This window comes from Macrosteles quadrilineatus, unplaced genomic scaffold (genome assembly GCF_028750875.1).
Source record: "Macrosteles quadrilineatus isolate MER2022 unplaced genomic scaffold, UCM_ALF_1.0 Scaffold_2__2_contigs__length_208266976, whole genome shotgun sequence".
NCBI classification, from domain to species: Eukaryota; Metazoa; Arthropoda; class Insecta; order Hemiptera; family Cicadellidae; genus Macrosteles; species Macrosteles quadrilineatus.
The window spans coordinates 173,489,432-173,509,119 of record NW_026542595.1 but is presented as its reverse complement, the minus strand read 5'-3'; the positions used below and the strand labels follow the sequence as shown (position 1 = coordinate 173,509,119).

The window sequence follows — 19,688 nt, the reverse complement described above, 5'->3', positions numbered from 1 at the left end:
AAAGGTAAAATATTTATCTACTACTGCACAATTTTTTTTATAATTAAGTCAGAACATTAGTAAATATATATTATATTTATAAATTACTTTAAAAATGGGATTTTACCCTCTATGGCACATCAAAACTCAACACTGTAAAGCATAAAATTCACAAACTCCTTAATAAATTTAAAATTCATTGTTTGATAACTAAGAGGATTTTTTATGGTTAAAAGACAAAAATAAACATATTTTAAATAATTTTATTTTGTTCATATCTATAAAAATGTTCTATTTACATTGACAGCAACATTTGATACATCACATTCCCTTTAAATGTTAAAGTCATCTACCTACATTTAAATACTGAAGATTTAATAAATAGACTCTCAATCGGTAAAGCCACATATAGTATAGTTCACATTTAGACATTTGATAAATAACAAACACTCTTCACATTTAATCGTTATTGTCTTTTGATTTGTTTATCAGTAATTGTATACAAAATTGTAATAAAGCTTCTTTCTTACAAATTAAATAACACAATTTCTTATATATAAACAATTATTAGATAAATGTCATTATTACATAAATATTCCTTTTAGATAAATTATTACAATAAAAATAGTTTCATCTCAATTACACCTCTAAAATATGTATACAACTTAAATAATCTATCACAACCTTAAAACTGTCATGATCAATTATATGAGTCTTAAGATATTTAAGTTTACAGTTTTATTTTTATATAGTTAAAATACAAAATTTATTCCAACCGCTACTGTTTTTTTTTTTTTAGCATCATAGCTATTTCGCCTCTTTTAGATCAAATATTTCTATTTAGGATAATTAATAGTTACTATTACTATATCATTTTTTAAACCCTTTGATTCAGGTTTTAGCCTGAGGCTATCAAGTAAAATATAGGACACTTTTAAATTTTTTGAAGTTGTTTTTAAGTTTGCCATCATGAGAATGTTTTTTTATTCTCTGTCAGTTTTGTGCAATGTCACACTCACTCAAGCACTAGACTCTTCATTTCCAGGTACGTGTTCTAAATCAGTCACAAGACTAGGCTATTCCAAAGGTTCTTCTCCAGGCAATCCAACTGACCTGCAGCTATGCTACTGGAAAGTGCCAATTCCATTGCTTCTACTTTGTCACAGTTCTTCACTTCTACAAGTGGAAGTAGCAACCTCTGTTGGGGTGGAAGTAATAATTCTTCTCTACCAATTTCATCTTCTACTACCACCTCATTTTGGACCGCAAACTGTAGTAGGCGTACAGTATGGACACGACCGCTATGATCGATAACATGCTTATATCTCTCCAGTAGTCTCCGTACCTGAAAAAATAAATTTTCAAATTAAACAATAAAATTAAACGCAACATTTTTTAACTATAAATAGTGTAGCTCTAACTGAAAAAATATAGTTTTGTAGAAAGATTATGAAAATTACAATTTGTTTAATATTCTTTTTATTCAATTCAGTTGATATCTGTAGATTATTTCTCAAATGCTTCACACGGTTCATACACAATACACACTACTGAGAATTTGTTTAGTGTCTACGAGGATGGTGCGTTAAAAAAGGTCATGCAAACGCCATTGAGGGAAAGCGGTCCAAACTTGTTTAAAGTTTTATGGGTATACCGGTAATTGAACCCGTCTCCAAGGTCCGCTACCCTACCCCATGCCAGCAACATACCCACTATGGATTGAGGTAGGATACAGATTAGAACAGGATCAAATCTGCGTCCAAGCCAATAAAACATAACAAGGAGGATGGTTTGCTTTAAAGAACTAATTTTCGGTAGTCCTTCCTTGTGTAGTTGTGACAGTTATTAACTCATTTTTCATACCCAGTACTAGTGAATTTGTATGAGAAAACTCCATAAAAGTCAAACTCACTAATATTGAATCACAGTTCATTCAACTTTTGCAATATTCCTCAAATCAAAATTTTGTTTAAGAAGGAATCAGGAAAATTTACATGTATTAGGAGAGTTGTTGTGTCTAGTGTGTATTCTAACGCAAAAATTAATCAAAAATAAGATAAGTGTACAATGATTGAGGTTATGTGGCTTTGTAACTGACTACGGATATTTATTAGTCCAAAAACCCTGAACAACAGTGTCAAACCCACAAAAAGCTTTTGATCTTGAGAAAGAGAAAAGTCAGTTTCCTAAGATTGAACCAGGTACCTTCAGATATCTAGTTGAGCACTACAACTACTCAACTACCCAAAAAAGAAAAAAATACTATTGTTTCAAACTCCAAATAAACGGTCAGTAATCTGACACATACTTTCTTCCATTAGCTTGTGAACAACCTTTTTCATGGGTAAGCGGTGGGAGAAACTATGATATTTTATAGGGAAACTGTCAAAAGCTGTAATATTTTTTGAAACGTAATTATTTCAGCAATGGGAGGTTGCAATATTTTTTATAAAACATAAGGACCATAACACATAAGTTTTAATCAAAACCGGTTTTTTTCAAGTTTGATATTTGTTTTTATGGTGTTTTAAATGGGAAAATAACATAAGATACAACAACTTTTGAACTGTAAGTTTGACGGAAATGGGTTTTGTACCATTTTGTTCAGGATTCAATGTACTATAACATACTCTGCTTATATAAAATGTTTTGGCCATATTAGAGAAAACCCGATAGTTATTTTATGGATAAATAATCATTAAAAATAAAAATTTAAAAAAAAAAACTCCATGAGATACCATCCGTGCCTACACACAAAATTTTGTCAAAATCGCATTGTAATTGGCCTGTAGCTCTGTACACCTCCACACATACAGACACACACAGACATGACTTCGAAACACACTTTTTTGGGTTCAGGGGGAATATCACCTCAAAACTCGAGATCAAAATTGTTTACAAAAACAACACTTTTTCTATACTATAGGAGGAGAAAGTAAAAACGATGAACAATGAGAAAATGCCTTACACCATGTCCAGTTCCGTCATAACCGCAGCTGGACTCCTGTAGTGGCAGTAGTTCTGTTCACAGTAGAGATTGCGTCGTCCGTACCCGTAGATCGCCACCACCATCGCCTCCAGGGCGTATCTGAGGTAGCTGACGTACGCAGCATAGTAGAGGATCCTGGGCATGTCCTTCAGCAAGGCGAGGAAGCCAGCCATGAGGATCATGAAACAGATACCCACGGCTCCCAGGAAGATGCCATTCTGTAATGGACCAAAATGTTGCTTAATTTTGCGGAAAGTATAATCAGGTAAAAATGAATTAAATGTTAGATTTAAAATAAAATTACGTGTTGAATATACTATTCTCACAGGTCTTTTGTCATATTGTTGGTAAGATATAGTCATTTTGGCTTGCCAACTACGATTAACTACGTTTCTGGTGTTCTAAGAGAAGATTACATTTAATTATTAGCACGTAATTTACAAAACTGAGCACAATCTTATAACCGTAAACTGTACCAATACCCCAAAATGTAGTTGTAAAGGCTGGGCTGAATGAAATCTTCAAATCGTTTTGATAGTGCTCTCGTCTAAAAAGTGAACATTTCCAAATCTTTGACAGGTTACCAGTGACTCTTAACACCTTTTTTCAGAGGAATTGTTTAGAAGAGAATAAAGAGTTATTTGCTTTACACTTTATAATCAATAAAGCAGTACTATGCCATCACCAAAGAGATGTCTAAAAGTGAAGACCTTCTAGACCTTTAGTCTAGAAGTCTAAAGGTCCTAATGATGATTAGGACCTATCACTTGTCTTATAAAATGATCTATTGCTTTCATGAAGTGGAGGTTCTAGGTCTTATCAAAGGGGAGCTACTAGGGGGTTTGGAGGGTAAGGAACAAAATGAGGGGGGTCCTCCCTCGGAAAATTTGATATTTTAAAATTCTTTTGTGACTCTCTGAAGCAATTTTTAAAGTATAGAAAATCTCCATTCAGATTTTAGGCTTTTAGCCCTTGTAGCCCCCCTTAGGACTGCCATTGCTTGCATGAAAATGGCTTAGTTGAAATGTTCGTAGTTACTTGCAGGTACTTACCACAGGGTTGATGGAGGTGCCAAGACCCAGACCCATACACTCTGAGATGACGATCACAAAGGCATTTACCACAAGGAACATGAGGAACCTGTCTCTCTCCAGAATCTGAGAGGTGAGGTAGTAGGAAATGCCTACGTAGATAACACAGAATATCATCTGGAAACAAAATGCAATTAGCAACTTGAGAATATGCCGAAGCTATGGTTTTAGCAAAACTGATTCATAAATTCTGGAAAACTAGGAATGATCCATTCCCGCTCGAAAGCGGAAATGAGCTATTTTGCGTACTGTTTACATGTGTGACAATGTGATTATTTCAATGCAGGGGTACAACAATTTTTTTAATACTTTTTAACAAAATTAATAAATTAGAGGAACCTATCACTTTAAGTCTTTAATAGCTGGAGAGTTAATACTAGATAAGTGAGAACCCTGCAAGAAGATTTTTAAAGTTGCCTTGTTGGGGACTGTAACAGACCTAGTTGCTATTAGCTTCTTTTTTAAAGAAGATTCGACTGTACAATATTCTACCTTTGCAATTAGAACTTTTGCTCTCACGCACAATTTTATAAAGCTTTAACTAGTAAAATGGTGGGCTTACCTGCATGGGGATATTAGTTATTTGGAAAGCTATGTAGAATGTCCGTAGTTTATACCAGTGGTTAAACTGTTCTTTCTTGATTACATTAAGCTCTGATGGAACTGCAAAAGAATCCTTGAATTAGTATACAAGAGTTATAATTTATTAGGCATACGGCGTACACTTAATCTGCTATCAACATGTAGACTAAGACTATTGAACTTTTGATATTGAAATTGTTAATTTAACACAATCAATACCAGGGTGGCTGCTAGGAAACACGTTATGTTGATGAACCATTATAAGAAGCATTAGTACTTCAGCTCAGCAGGGCGGAGTAAATTAAAATAATTTTGGACCCCACCTGTGGATAATATTTACACATGTAAAAAAAAACACATTAGGTAAAGGAGAAATCTCCAAACAAAAAAAAAACACTATTCTGGATATGTGGCACATAATTCATGTGCACATTTTTCCTTCTAGTAATTTTAAAAATGTTCTAACTGAATGTCCAAAACTTCTGTGTTGCTATCTCACACTGACCTCCTGTTAGAAAATAAATTTTGACAGAAGGATTTAACCAGCACCTTTTGGAACACTTTAACCACTCAATTATCAAGCTCATCATATTATCAGATAGCAACATGTTTCCTTTAAGCTTTAAGCTTTAAGCTTTAAGAATACTTAAACATAGTAAATATGAAGTATTGAAATCTAAGTTTGCCACAAACTACAGTAGAACCAGTAGCTTTAGATCAATTTTGTACTTAAAAAAAGGAAAAATATATAAATTTATGTGTTACTTTTGTAAATTAATTTGACCTTGCAGGCAAGTTTTGTAAACTTGGCCAGGTCAAGATATATCTTGTACATGAATTTGAATTTTGAAGTGTTATGATTTCCTCTCCGATAAACTTGATACAATTTCATATTGTTTTCTTTAAAAAATCAACATGAAACGTTTCTTATAACTAAAATAATTAAAAATACATGATAGAGCATTAGCATCTTGAGAGTGAGAGCTTACATTTGAGAATGGCTGGCATCAGAGATGTATAACTGAGGTACACTGCCGAGCAGATGAAATATCCTACGTTGCTGATAGACTTATCCCCATCCATACCACACTTCTGGAACAAAGCTCCGATCATCAGACCGACCACTACGTGGAGAATCAGCTTGAGGTAGACCACTGTCTGCGAACAAAATAATGTTAAGTAATAAATAGAACAAAAAATTTAGTAATTAGTATCAGAGCAAAGCTTGGGTGCAAGGGGATTCACATTGAATCTGATTTAGACATGAGCACCATTATAGTATGTTTCAAGTAATTGTTGAAAGAAATAAGTATTAGCATAGACAAATAGAATAAATATAGACTTCTCGCCCTATGCTACCAGCAGACGCTGAAGCGGTGTGCACCATAACTACACGGCACTCCTAGCGGTGGACGCCTATGCTAACCGCAGTACTGCTGAGGGTCCATATTTAATTCTTTTTGTCTATGGTATTAGTTTTGAATGTTTTCAAATAATCCATTTCCTGATTAGATCTTATAAGGGATAGTTATCGCTGTTCATAATTAAAATTTATATACTTAAGTGTGAATGGTGTTGTAATGATTCTAATTTTGCATCTTCTCAAGACAGAGGTTAACGGAACAGCTGAGTGCAGTAGCTGGCCAAGCCAGGTGGGATTGAATTCACCAACCACGACCACATTTAAGGGAGAGAAATCCGAGCCTCTTACATTGTTAAAGATATTTGGGAATTTTATGCATAACAGGGTTTGTTTTATGCATTACAAATCCATCAACCCTAAATAATAAAGATCAAACTGCACATTCTAGTTTAGAGGGTTTCATATCCCTACATTATAAATTTAATAAGAATCAAGAGTACACATACAGTATATGTACTCAAAAAGAGGTAAGATTGTGCCAACTTCCCATTTTATTCTATGATAACCTAAATAATGAACAATATAAAATGAGAGGTATCTTTTGCCCTTTGCAGATCACACTAAATATTTTCTAATGTAAATATTTTACTCTAATAATAGTATTGCATTTAACTTACCCAATCCCTAAACATCAGTTTTATTGTTTTCCTCACTAAAATCCTGAACCTGTAGAATTCTGAGGGAGGATTTTGGTGATTAACTGGGATATCCCCTTCCACTATGTCTGCTTCTGGAAATCATATGACAATTTCTCTTATAATTATAGTTCTTTCCACAAAATAATATATCACACATACATTACAATGTCAAGTAATTGTATTAGACTTGGCTGTGTCCTGAATATTTAATGCACTAAGTAATAAATTGATCAGATCTGTATAATATATGTGCGTATTCACATTATGTCAAGATAACTGGTTGCCACACCCTTTAAATTGCACTTGATCGATTTATGGCTTATTGATATGACATACTTTGAGAGGTTTGGTTTTAATTGCGGCGTGATTCAAAAGACTTCAACTGTTTTAGTGGTGCTACCAATACAATACGTTTACTATCTAACTGTTCTTCAGTTTCAAAAAATTTCAGGTTTTCTTGTTTTTGAAGAAATTCGTAATTCAGGTAGGTTTTAAAACAATTTAAAAATATATTAGTATCTAGTCACTGCTCTATCTAGTTCACTTATCATTATAATGATTGTCTGAAAAAGTATTTTGGTGTAAAGTTAACTTTAACCTTGTATTAGAGAAACATTTATTTTTTCTTAATCGTAAGAAATTCTGTGGGATGGATTGTACTGCTCCAATATGTATTTTGGTTTATTTGTTATCAGACAACCAATAGTTTTCCTAGTTTAATTGTTAAATGGTTGATCAAGTTAAAGAGTCCATTTTAGATACCTTTCTGTTTGATTGGGGGAGCTCTCCATATAGAGTTGGTAGCGTTGTCAACGAGTTGTTGAGTGTGGTCCCCAAACTCTCCTGACACTACGTCCAGCACTGCAATGCAAGAAATAGAAAAAACTTTTTAATAAAAATATACATGCTTGGGACAACCATAGATACAATGCACAATGACACAGTAAAAAAATGACACATTCTTTGCTTCAGAAGCTTTGGAGCATTAAAAGTGTTCCTCCATAGAAATCTTGCTTGATTTTTTAGTAAAATTCATACAAATAGTTTTAGTAGATTTTTGTACTAAACATCAGGCTTTAACTAGATTTTAGATTTCAACAAGACAAGGATTTTGTCCATTTACAAAACATTTAAATATGCTAACAGCCATGAGAAATACAATAGATGAATATAATATCAAAAACTTACTGAAGTCAGAAGGGTTGTGGTACTGGGGGCAGGGCAGTCCTATACTCTGTAGGAAGGGTAACATGTTGTTGGCAGAGCCTTGGTAGACACAGTAGCCGTTGCCGATTATATAAACATGGTCAAACATTGCCAGAATGGTGGCCGAGGGCTGGTGAACCGTGCAGATGATGTTCCTTCCACCCTGAGCAAGGTTCTTGAGGAGAGTCACGATCTGAAGAGTGCTGCGGCTGTCCAGGCCCCTGGAAAAATTTAACTGTTCTTCAGGACCAGCATAGACAAATAGAATAAATATAGATTGTCAAAGAAAGGTTCCACAATGTGCCCCTATAGCGTGCTCGGTGTTCGATTCGCTGCCGTTGTCGGCTCCTCGCCGTATGCTACCGGCAGACGCTGCAGCGGTGTGCGCCGTATCTACATGGCAGTCCTAGCGGTGGACGCCAGAAAACATACTAACCGCAGCACTACTGTCAGTCTATACAAGTTCAAAGTAGGACTTCTGTAAACACTAATTGTCAAGTTGACAGATATGGCATCTATAAATGCTAAATCTTGATCAAAAATTTTCGGAATCATGGCGATGTCATGGATGGAATATTATGCACAAGCATTTGTGATGCTTATGGATGATTATTCATTAAGTCTCTTTGAAAAGTTGCTTTGGGTGTGACTAGAATTTGTTAAAAGTCATAAAGGTAAATAATAAGGTTGTTGAAAATAATGCTGTATTATGACAGGTTCTTGAAGAACCTACACTCTTTAAATGTTATGTATACTGGTGGTCTTTCGTTCAACAAACTTAAGCTCTTAACATTTTGGTAATAAAGTGACACCATGAAATCTACTAGAGCACATCTCCATAAAAACAAATTGCAACATTCTAACCTCAAAAGAGTCAGAGGATTAGTGGTTCTTGAAGTACAGAGCGTCATGCAGGTAGAAGATTTAAATAGTTTTCAAACTAAATAATAATATTAAACAGAATATCCGAGAGTAATAAAAATTCAAGCCCCTACATTATTTTAGCGTCAATATTTAAATACTTAAAATTACAATCTAAAGGTAAAGTATTTGTAAACGTTTCACAAATTGTTTTCCTGTAGGAAAAGTTCAACTTTCCTCAAACAAAATCAGTCCTTAATTATACAATACCAAAAACATTTGTGACCAATCTTTCTGTCAGGATAGGATGATTAGATGATCTGTAAAGTCTTATGTTTACAAGTTGTTTTGTTCATTGTGGTTCAATGTATTCACGAAATTAAAATGTATAGGATTTATGGTTTCAAAGCATGATTCCTTCTTTTCATCTGCTAAATGCTTTACCCTAGCTGTTGGTGAAATTGTAGCTTGCTACTGCGATGAGTACCCAAAGTTATAGTACACGTCAGTCATGAGTAGGGAACTGACTTTCAAGATTACTCATCTTGCACCCACAAGAAATTCTCGATTCATCCTAATATACTTTACAAATCAAAGTCTGCATTGTTTAAGTGAAAGAAGAAATGTAACTCACGTTGTTGGTTCGTCCAAGAACATAACAGGAGGATTGTTTATCAGTTCGAGAGCAACTGATAACCTCTTCCTCTGACCACCGGAGAGTCTGTTACACTTGGTGTTCATCGTCAAGCTCAGTCCCACGTTCTCTAGGATGTCCTCGATCTGTGAACAAACGTGTTTGTGAGAATCCAAAATAATCAACTTTCACAGAAGGAAGAAAAGGTGTAAGATAAAATGCGAAGTGGTGTGATGCCCCTTCAAACTATTGACTCATTGATTAACTAATTGTACCTTGTCAACTAGTGTGTAAGAGTCTCGATAGGGAAATCACAAAAAGTGTTACCAACTTGAGAAAAACTAAAGATAACCAAAAGGTTATGTAGGGTTCCCAAGATTGAATTGGAGGGTTTAAAGAGTGTTTCTTTTTTGAAACAAGTGGTACTTACCTCAAAGTCAGATATAACCGTGGGAACAAAAAGATCCATTAGGTGATATGTCTTAAAAATTGTAAGAGTGGTGCAAAGGTTTTGAAGACATACAATATAGAAATTAGTTGTAGTAAGGATATATGAGAGAAGGGAAAACAAGAGTAAAAAGATGAAAGATGTTGTAAAATGTAATTTTAAACTGCTCCACAAAACATATTTCCAAACCAAAATAAACAATGTACATTTCACTGAGTAGTTCTTTCTTTCATACTTGCTTTCACAGACTGGACTCAAAGTTATGATGCATCACAAAAGAATGATGGAAATGCATTGTCAACACCTGCTAAAAGACCAACAGTACTATCAACCACCGACATCTAAGTTATTCCTGATCTTTTGATACTCACAAGAATAACCTTGGCCTTCCTGGACATGGACTGGTCCAGTTTGAGCTCCGAGGCGATGAGCATAATCTCCTTGACGGTGAGAAGAGGTGTGAGATTGTCGTCCTGCATGATGTAGCAGCAATCCTTCCTGTTGAGAGGAATCAGCTTGGTCGTGCCGTTCTTGCGGAGTCTGGACGCACAGGAGATGTTGCCCTTCATGCCTTCCTTCCTGCAAAGAAAAGTGGTCTTAGTCTACTATCTGGTGGGACGCCAAGATGATTATAGTTCATAATGGGATTTGTGAAGGAAAAAAACAATAAATGTCTATTTGCTATGAAGGATAGTTGATTAGGTGTTTTCAAACCAGTCATAACTGCAGGTGTTTAAAAAATAATTAACAATTAAAAGTACAAAGAAATCAGAGTGTAGGCCTACAATTAACCGGGATTTGTAGACAGCTCGAAGATAAAGGTTAGCGAGAACCACGAAGGTGGGCAGATATGAATAAATGACCGGGAAGAGGGGATTGAAGGAAGAGGAATAAAGGGCCGATGAATAACTAATGCAGAAAACCGAATTAATTCAAAGAGATCGAAGATGAAGGTAAACCAGTGGCTGAGACTGGACTTTATCGAGTAATTGATTTGAATGGTTTATGAATCAGCACAAGAACTCAGTGTGAAGTATAACTAATTATTCTTATAATGGATGATATGTCTGTGGTCTTAGTAGTTAATTGTTTAAAGTTAAGTATTATCTCGTTTCTCATCGTCAAAAAGTACAATTAACTTTCTGTTGCAATTATAGTATAATATTCAAGCATACAAACAGTTTAGGGCTTAAAATAAGTAACAATCAAGTGTAACTTATCCAAAATATAATTCTTGTCAAAACATGAATGGTAGTTGACAATCCATTATTGTTCAATATTTGCCTTTTTTATCGTCTGAACACCAGATGAAAGGGTAAACAAACAAGATGAACATGCGTTTACACACAGATAACTCTCCCAGTCTTCGGATTGGTTTATCTCCTGTTTTCAACACTTTGTTTCATAAATTTCTACACCCAGAGAAACAAGAAACAATTTACTAACGACTGTATTAATTTATTGAAATGAAAATACATAATTTGTTATGTTCGAGGACTGAAACAGTTTGTTTTCAAGTTTACAGTGTTAACGAATACCTTTGACTATCAATTAATATTTTAAGCAAAGTTAATTGCTGATTGTAAATTGGTAATTCTTTGTTGTGAGCAGAATTTTCAACGATTTGTGTCATTAAAACAAAAAGAGTTTTTGCTCAGAATATACTAATATTGTTTATTTTTGACCCAGGACGCTATAGGAATGTTTTTTCAAGTTCATTCATACTAGGCCTAGGGGTCACGACATTATCGCTTAAATCAAATCCTTTGGTGATTGGCAGAATTTGAACCCAGGACCTCAGGGACGAAAGTCCCGCTTTCTACCCTTAGACAAGCCCGCTCCCTAGAACAATAATAGTGTCACACTAGGACTAGAACTAAAAAAATTGAGTCAAAAAATATTTTATTAAAACATTATGACATTTTGCCCAACAGGCTGTGCCATTGCGCCCATAAAAACATTGTAGATCATCAGATTCGAATGAAACGTCAGGATCTTTTCATAATGTTAACACAAGCAGACAAGGTTAATTACGTATCCCCTCCATTGCACCGACATTCCTAAAAGACCTTGGACATCTGCGAACGAGCGCTGAATGTTTAATATTAGTTAATTATCGAGAATCAAAACGAGTCTGTTATATGATTTAATTCGGATTAGTAGGTCAAGACCAACTTGTGCACATTCGTATGTGGAATCTTTTAGCTAAATTGAAAGTTGGTTCATTTCCGCACTTAACTAGAAATGTGAGGTCAATGTTAAGTTGAGATTCAGTTTATAAGCGTTGTTGATAGTAAGATTTAGATATCAGGAAAATCGTTTCAATCAATGTTGTAAAAGAAAGAAAAACAACGTCACTTTTCTCGGTAATGGGTTGTGACTCAATTCGTTATGAATTAGTAAAGTCTGTATGGGAGGACTAACAAGAGGATTCTCGTTCACTATAGTCTTTGAGACAATTAAGAAAGAAAACTATTTAACTTAATGGAGATGTTTTGAGTGAGTTCAACTGAGTTAGTTTTAATAGTTTGCCAATTTAGACCTGTCGTCACTAGGTAGTTTTTATCGTTATCTAAAAACAAAATCGTCAGGTTTCACAATAATGTAATCACTGCAGTAAATATTTGGTTAAGGATAAACCATGAATTAGTAAACTAATGATAAAATAATAATGGTACGTAAGTCTTATGTTTTGCTACGTTTGGTGAAAGTGTTAACATTTTTACTGCCTAAAAACCACATACTACTAAAATGAATAGGTTCACTTAACTTCATTTTATTTCATATTCATATTCATTTTCATTTCATATTCATTTTATTTAAATTTTATTCCAAGTGAATAAAATGAAAAAGGATATTGTGATTGTACCACAGATAAAAGAACTTTCAGGTTGTTTAACATAAAAAAAACTTCATTCTTCACTTTTGTGTTCTTGCTCCAACGCAAACCTAATATACAACTACAGGATCAAAATTGTGCACTCTAACGATACAATAAAAAAAGTAAAATTACATTTAATTATTTAACTCAAATACGTTGATAAGTTAAATTTACAAACACACAATAACCAATTCAATTTTATGGACAAATTACCAGGCTTGAACACAAACCTACTGATAATATAAATTAATACTCCAGAATTATTAAGTGGAAGTAAACCACGATACAGTGTCATAACACAATCAATTATATGAAATTTGCGACATTTAGCAAAATTATAATTGAACTTATGTTTGCGGATATAAACAAACAACGCTTACGCAATTTTCACAACTCATGTATCTTGTGTACCTTGTAATTAAGAGCAAGTTTCATTGCGAGTTAGTTTCAATGTAAACATCACGTGCTGTTTACAGTCTGGTAAATTGTATTTTAATTATATTAGTTCACTTGGTTCTGGAATAGTGATTTGTGTAACTATTGTGCGAAATGGCACTTTCCTGCACATAAGAGAAATGTTTATGTTAGGTTTCTCAAGTGCAGCAAAGGAACTTTGCACTCGTGTTACACATTATATTTTTCCTACGGTTACTAAAAAACATAAAACTAATTCGTCTTTCAAACACTTTACAACAAGTTTTTAGGTTAACTAATTTTTAGGGTTTTTAGGTTAAATCCAAACATTGGACGAAATTGGAAACGATGCACCAGCTGATCGTCGTACGTAGTAGAATATTTAATTGTTGCTAACTTATTTTCAAGCGTACACGTATTATTAATAAAAGCACACAGTTTTGTGTTGTTTAGTTGGAATACTGGAGTGTGGCAAAAGTGAGTGCGACAAAAGTAAATGCAGCAATTAGCTACTTTGCGTGTTATAATCAGTGCAAGGAAGCCCACTATTCAGGTAACAGTAGGAAAATTTATTTCTACAGCCAATTGAAGGATTTTGTATTCTATGATAGTGATAAAGGATGTTCTCTCGAAATAGCCTATTTCACTTTTAGTTTGCAATGAGCAGCAGAACAAACTTTAAACATGAAAATGACTATCGCTGACGGTAAAAGTAGGTTTGCTTGTAAAATCCTAAATTAGTTTGAATAGTTTTCTAACATAATATGTCAGAGAAATGGAATCAAAAAATAAAATAGTCCATTTACAAATTTTAATGAAATATTATTACGTTTGATATAGCTCATTAAACTGTAAACAATGCTTACAGAATCATGTTACAAATATCGTGTTGTTTACACCTACTGTAAGTTTTCAATTTTTTCATACCTTAACAGGTTTTTAGTGAAACCTGTTGCATTTGCGACTAGTCGATCGACCATTTGTTGATCGGAAATTAACTCATGTTTGCCACAATAATTCAAAGTTGAACTGATAATTGTTGCGTCATAAATGCGTGGAGTTAAATAACCAAACTTATCACAATCGAAACAAACGGAAACTTTTAACTACTTTCTAAATCGTATGCGTATCGTCAACTGTTAACCCCGGCTGATTAAAATGGGTCATCAAACCATTAAAATGGTCAAATTAGGCTGTTTGGTTTTTGACCCATGCTCCCCTCTTTTAACATTAAATAATCTAACGTTTCAGACGTGTTTTGTTAAGCATTGTTTATTGATTATTCTTAATTATTAATAATATTAACTATCAACGATCTTCTGATGAAGTGATTTTGACATCCCCTGGACGCCTGATGATGAATTCGTGAAGTCGAAACTAGTTGCGCCATTACAACATCATTTTGAATTACTAAGAAGCAGGTATTCACACCAAAATTTGTATATTCAACGTAATCCGGAAGATAAAATTAAAATACGATAACAACAATTATGCCTACAAACCAGTTCAAAATTACTCCATTACGCCTGTATTTAAAACCTTGTAGTATTTTTTCTCGAGAGTAAACCAACCCAAACACACTTATTTTAGGGTTTATTTTTCTCTGTTAATTATACAACCTCATGTTTATTGTGTGTTTAGCTACCTGTTTAATATTACTGATAACGAAAATTTTACTCTAAATCTACAATGGTTTTTGTAAATGTAACACTGTTATAATTAAACAATTCGTATACTTGTTAGGTAACTTACGTAGGCACTGGAAAAATCAATGAGAAAAGTTGACTTATTACCTAAATACCTGTTTCACCTACTTTGCACACTACTTTATATAATGAAAAACAAGCAGTTCTCCTTCATGGAACTTCTAATTATTTCTTATCGTCCTAGTGTCGTGAAATTACAGTGTTTAACATAGATAAAGCAATGTTATTAATATTCCAATTATGTCTTCATCGTAGTAATGAAACTTGTGTAAAGTTTTGCAATTGAATGATTTCATTGTGATAATGATGTTTGATCTTAGCTTCCTGTTGGTGTTGCCAATCTGAGGGTAAATACAATATGTATATTTGCTTTGGGGCGGAAATTGTTGATTGAATAGGCTACAGTCTAGTTTAATCATTTAAACCATCTGTGTTTGGAAATTATATGTTAAAAGGTTTTGTTATATATGTTGAAGGAAGTATATTGGCAGTTTTGGGGTTTAAAGTCCTTGGGAAAGGTTTACGGAGTTTTTGGCAAATATTTAAATTTAAAACCTATGGTCATATAAGGTTCCTGATAGACTAGCTCGTTATGCATATTTGATCGTCTAAAAAATATTCAAAAGCTTCAACTATTTCACCATGGAGTAAAAGTTGATTTACAAATTCTAAATATGTGCGTTTTTAAATGCATCACTAAATCATTATCATTGAGGTTTGAGATTTCGCCATTCAAGGACCCGCCGTCCCAAAAACAACGGGGTCAAATATCTGCAACTCATAATTATGGATCTTGACCTATTTTTTGTTATTATTCAAAGATGAGGAATATTTTTAAAAGCGCTATTTGAGGCCATGGGATTATTTGATAACAATATAATATGATAAAATGCATTATGTTTAGAAAAATAAAGACTTATGACTATTGGTTACTAGAGTAGACATACCATCAATATGGAAAAACTGTCGCCATTTTTTTACTAAAAGAACATAGTTTTGTGAGCCAGTCACAGAATGCACTATTGTTTAACATTATTTTATCTTGTACCTTATATTTTGTTTGCTGACATACTTGGTTGGTCATAACAGTTGGTATGGATCACTGATCTGGATAGATCAGTCTTTCTACAGGTATTTAAAAAACTAGTGACAAAATAGGGATAGAATGTCCAGTTGTATTAATATTCTAGGTACAACTTAGGTATAGCTTTATGAGGACGGAAAAATTATGTAAACTGAGACGAGGAGGGATTAGAAGACTTATGTGTGGAACAGTTGAGGGATAAATTCCCTGAAAATTTCCCTGTCTAGTCCCATAGTTTGTTTAAGGTGATCTTGACTTAGTTTGGTGTAAAGTTATATGGGGTGGGATAAAAAGTTGTATCAGTCGACCAGTTGAGGGATAAATTCCCTGACATTTCCCTGTCTAGTTCCATAGTTTGTCCAAGCCGATCTTGACTTAGTTTGATGTAAAATTATATGGGGTGGGATAACAAGTTTTATCAGTCGAACAGTTGAGGGATAAATTCCCTGACATTTCCCGGTCCACTTCGATGGTTCGGTCAAGCTGATCTTGACCAACAATGGTGTAATGTGAGATAAGGAAAGTTGGAAATTTTTTACTCCAACGAAGGTTGCAGGGGAAATCAGCCTGAAATACGTTTCCTCTTACCTTGGATCTAATTTAGCAGCTTGCCAGCAAATAGTAAACCATTCTCTGTCTTGTCTATTTGAGCATTCTCATTAGTTTCACGACCAATTAGACTAAGAGTGATTAGTTTCTCTATTACTCTGATCAACCGTTAAGTAAATAATTGTATGCTATATAGCTTAAGGAAAGTTATTTAGATGTGCACATTTTGCTAAGTATTTGCTACCCCATAAAAAATAATCTTTCCTTGTTGATCAATACTAACACACCTAACAATCATTCACGGATAGTAAATATAAGCCTTCAAAACTGATACTGTATCTATTGTCCCTTCCCTCTAAAAACAAGTCATTGGCAATCACGTCATTGGTGGGTTAATCATTTAAACTCCAAAAGATTAGGTATCCTAAAGTATGTATTCCTCAAAACACTTTAAACCCCATCGATTATAATAAACCACTTTAAAGCCTATTCAGATTAGAAATCCTTGAACAATCCTGAAAGTCCGGAAAATAGATTTGTCCAGGATACGTTAATCCGAGGGCGAGAAAATGGATAAACATTGATAGTAGATAATGGGAATACTGATTAAGTATTGTTGACCAAAGTTTTGGGAACTATCGCACTATCGGTGAGAGAGTAGGTGGCTGAAACTCGTCACGTCGCAAAGATAAAACAATTTGTATCGGGAACTAATTGATCAGCTAGGTCGTTTGATTTACATGGGAACATAGATTGAAAGTTTGCAACGTGCTAAAAAGCTCGAGAAACTGATTCAATTTACATATCTACCTTTGTTAACAGTCATCGTGCAAAACGTCAATTTAGAGGCTAAATTTATAATATCGTTGATTTGTTTGTCAAGAAAATGATAACGTTTGCATACCAGCAATAAGGAAATTTAAGAGCATTCGATGCAGGATAGGTTACCACATCGAATCTGTACTAAACTCATTGAAACAGTTTGTTTCAATTGTTTTACTAAAAAATATCTGTATTTTAATACAGACATTTACTGTATATATTACTTAATATGCTTCAGGATACCTAAGCTAGTATTTTTGGTAGTAATGTCTTCTCATACTTAAACTGTACAATTTTTGATTAGTCTAAATGAGGTACATTATAAGAAAGAAGTTTGTAAGCAACCTTTTATATAGTAAAAGTTTTACATGTGTATGAGTTTAGTTGTAGGCCTACACTGTTTTTCTAAGGCGTTATTTACATCACGGTCCGCATGCTATATTTTGTTTTTTTTAATTATGGCTGAGGATGAAACTCTGATTGAAAAATGATTACTTTTTTCGCTTTTGGTATAAGAGCACCATGTCGATTGGCAATAGATGGACAGTATTAGAAGAAAATTTTCCCTTTAGAAACCTTATGCAAAAAGTAGGATTGTATTTTAAAGCATGTTTGAAAAATTCCAAGTTTATTAGGGCACAAATTCCTGCAATGGCCATAAGCTTCAAAAACCTGAGCGTATAAATGTGCTTGAAAAATTACCCATCACATTTACATATTTAACTCGCTAAAAGAGAATGGAATTGGAAACTTTCGTTAGCACCCAATTAATAAAAGCTTTTGAAAATGATATATAAACTAATTATTTTCTCTTAGGAGATCTCCAAATAGAGGACGGGATTTTACAGAATTCCGTCGTATGAGAAATATTGTTAAAAGATTTAAAATATTGTAAATTAAAAAAATATATATATATCCTGCACAAAAAACATACAGTAGAGAATATTTTTTCTACAACTACCTATTTGTATTCGGTTTGACGTACTCAGTTGAACGCCTTTTCAAAACAGACCCGAAGTACGCTCTTGTCAAAGTAACTTTGGAATTCTGCAATACGAGTGTTGCAAAAAATCTTACAAGGCTATCCAGCAGGAAAATCGTTTGGATAACTGGTACTGACTAATTGCTAGACTTGCTATGAGACTGAACTCTAAAACAGGTTAACTATGCAGCAAAACAACGTACAAACTCTGCAGCAGGTCAACAAGACTGCAGAAAATCGACACCTAAATTATGCAACAAATCAACGTGTGAATTCTTCTGAAAATGTTTAAAATCATTCGTTTTTAGTGGAGAAATGTTTTTAAGGGCTACTGAAAATCTACGTTTACATGTACTGGTTACATGTACTGGTTACATGTACTGTTTACATGTATTGTTACTAAATTATTGTTTCCATTTCAATAAATTGGATGTCTCATAGTCAAAGGATTTTAAATGAAATTTTTACAAATCGGAACTGTTATAGGTAACTGTAATAATGCGTTATTGTTCATGGATAACTGTCTAAATAAGTTTAAAATTTCAAAGTTTACTTTCATCTGTCCGAAGTTAAAATAATCTTTAGAAATTGACTATTGGTTATAAAGTAGTCAATGCCTTAAAATGATTTGTTTTGACAACTGAATATCAGGTATTATATCAAAAATGCTTTCCAAAGGAATTTTACTGAAACTTACGCACAAGTAATATTTTTTCACGTAGATTTAACCGACTAAGTTTTAATTTTCTCATTTGTATTCAAAAGAAATCTTAGCATATTTTCTAGTGGTACTGCACAATTTCTTTTTAGGTCAAAACTGTCAGTTTGGTCTTAAAAGGTTTAAGAGCATTTGAAAGTCAGTCCTACCTCGATTTATTAGTGAAACCGTTACCGGTATCCATATTCCATTTGTCAATCACAAAGTAAATTTCATGCTTCGTTATGGTTTTATGTAAATTATTCATATTATGTCGTTAGCTTACACGTGGTTGTGGTTTTAATGATAAACGTCAAGGACTCCAACGTCTTGGTGTTTGAATGTAATTTTCAGCGCGTGCAGGATACGATGCTGACCCTAGATAAGGACCTAATTGTTAGAAAGGCGTGCATTAATTGCACCAAAGAGTTCCTTAATTGCGCTAAGCCCTCAAAGGGTCCCAAAAAGTGTCAAGTTGCGCAAAGCCCATGCCAATTTGGTGGGGTGAGTTGCCGGTAGAAGGAATATCCTTGTTTACGTGTCCTAACCTAACCTAACCTGCTCAATTGTACAGTCAAAGAGGGCCACCACTTGTCTTGGTTAAGGAACGTATCGGGTGACTCCCTGGAGTAGTTGGCGCAATTCAGGATTACCCGACTACGTTACTCAGGTCAGTTGGCGCAATTAATGCCCACACAGAAA

At 33.9% G+C, this 19,688-nt stretch overlaps 1 protein-coding gene across 4 annotated transcripts in view; it reads right to left on the bottom strand.

The window, feature by feature from the left end:
- Nucleotides 1–228: 228 nt before the first annotated feature.
- LOC128987318 (ATP-binding cassette sub-family G member 1-like) overlaps nt 229–19,688 on the bottom strand; it is a 69,072-nt gene continuing 49,612 nt past the window's right edge. For all 4 annotated transcript variants that reach the window (XM_054408095.1, XM_054408094.1, XM_054408096.1 and 1 more), the window contains exons 4-13: nt 10,223–10,430; nt 9,404–9,549; nt 7,891–8,129; nt 7,465–7,563; nt 6,682–6,794; nt 5,631–5,799; nt 4,622–4,722; nt 4,021–4,176; nt 2,948–3,186; nt 229–1,324 (exon numbers count right to left, since the gene is read on the bottom strand). In XM_054408095.1, coding sequence (XP_054264070.1) covers nt 1,225–1,324; nt 2,948–3,186; nt 4,021–4,176; nt 4,622–4,722; nt 5,631–5,799; nt 6,682–6,794; nt 7,465–7,563; nt 7,891–8,129; nt 9,404–9,549; nt 10,223–10,430 — 1,570 coding nt within the window. In that variant the 3' untranslated portion in view covers nt 229–1,224. The remainder of the gene's footprint in view (nt 1,325–2,947; nt 3,187–4,020; nt 4,177–4,621; nt 4,723–5,630; nt 5,800–6,681; nt 6,795–7,464; nt 7,564–7,890; nt 8,130–9,403; nt 9,550–10,222; nt 10,431–19,688) is intronic.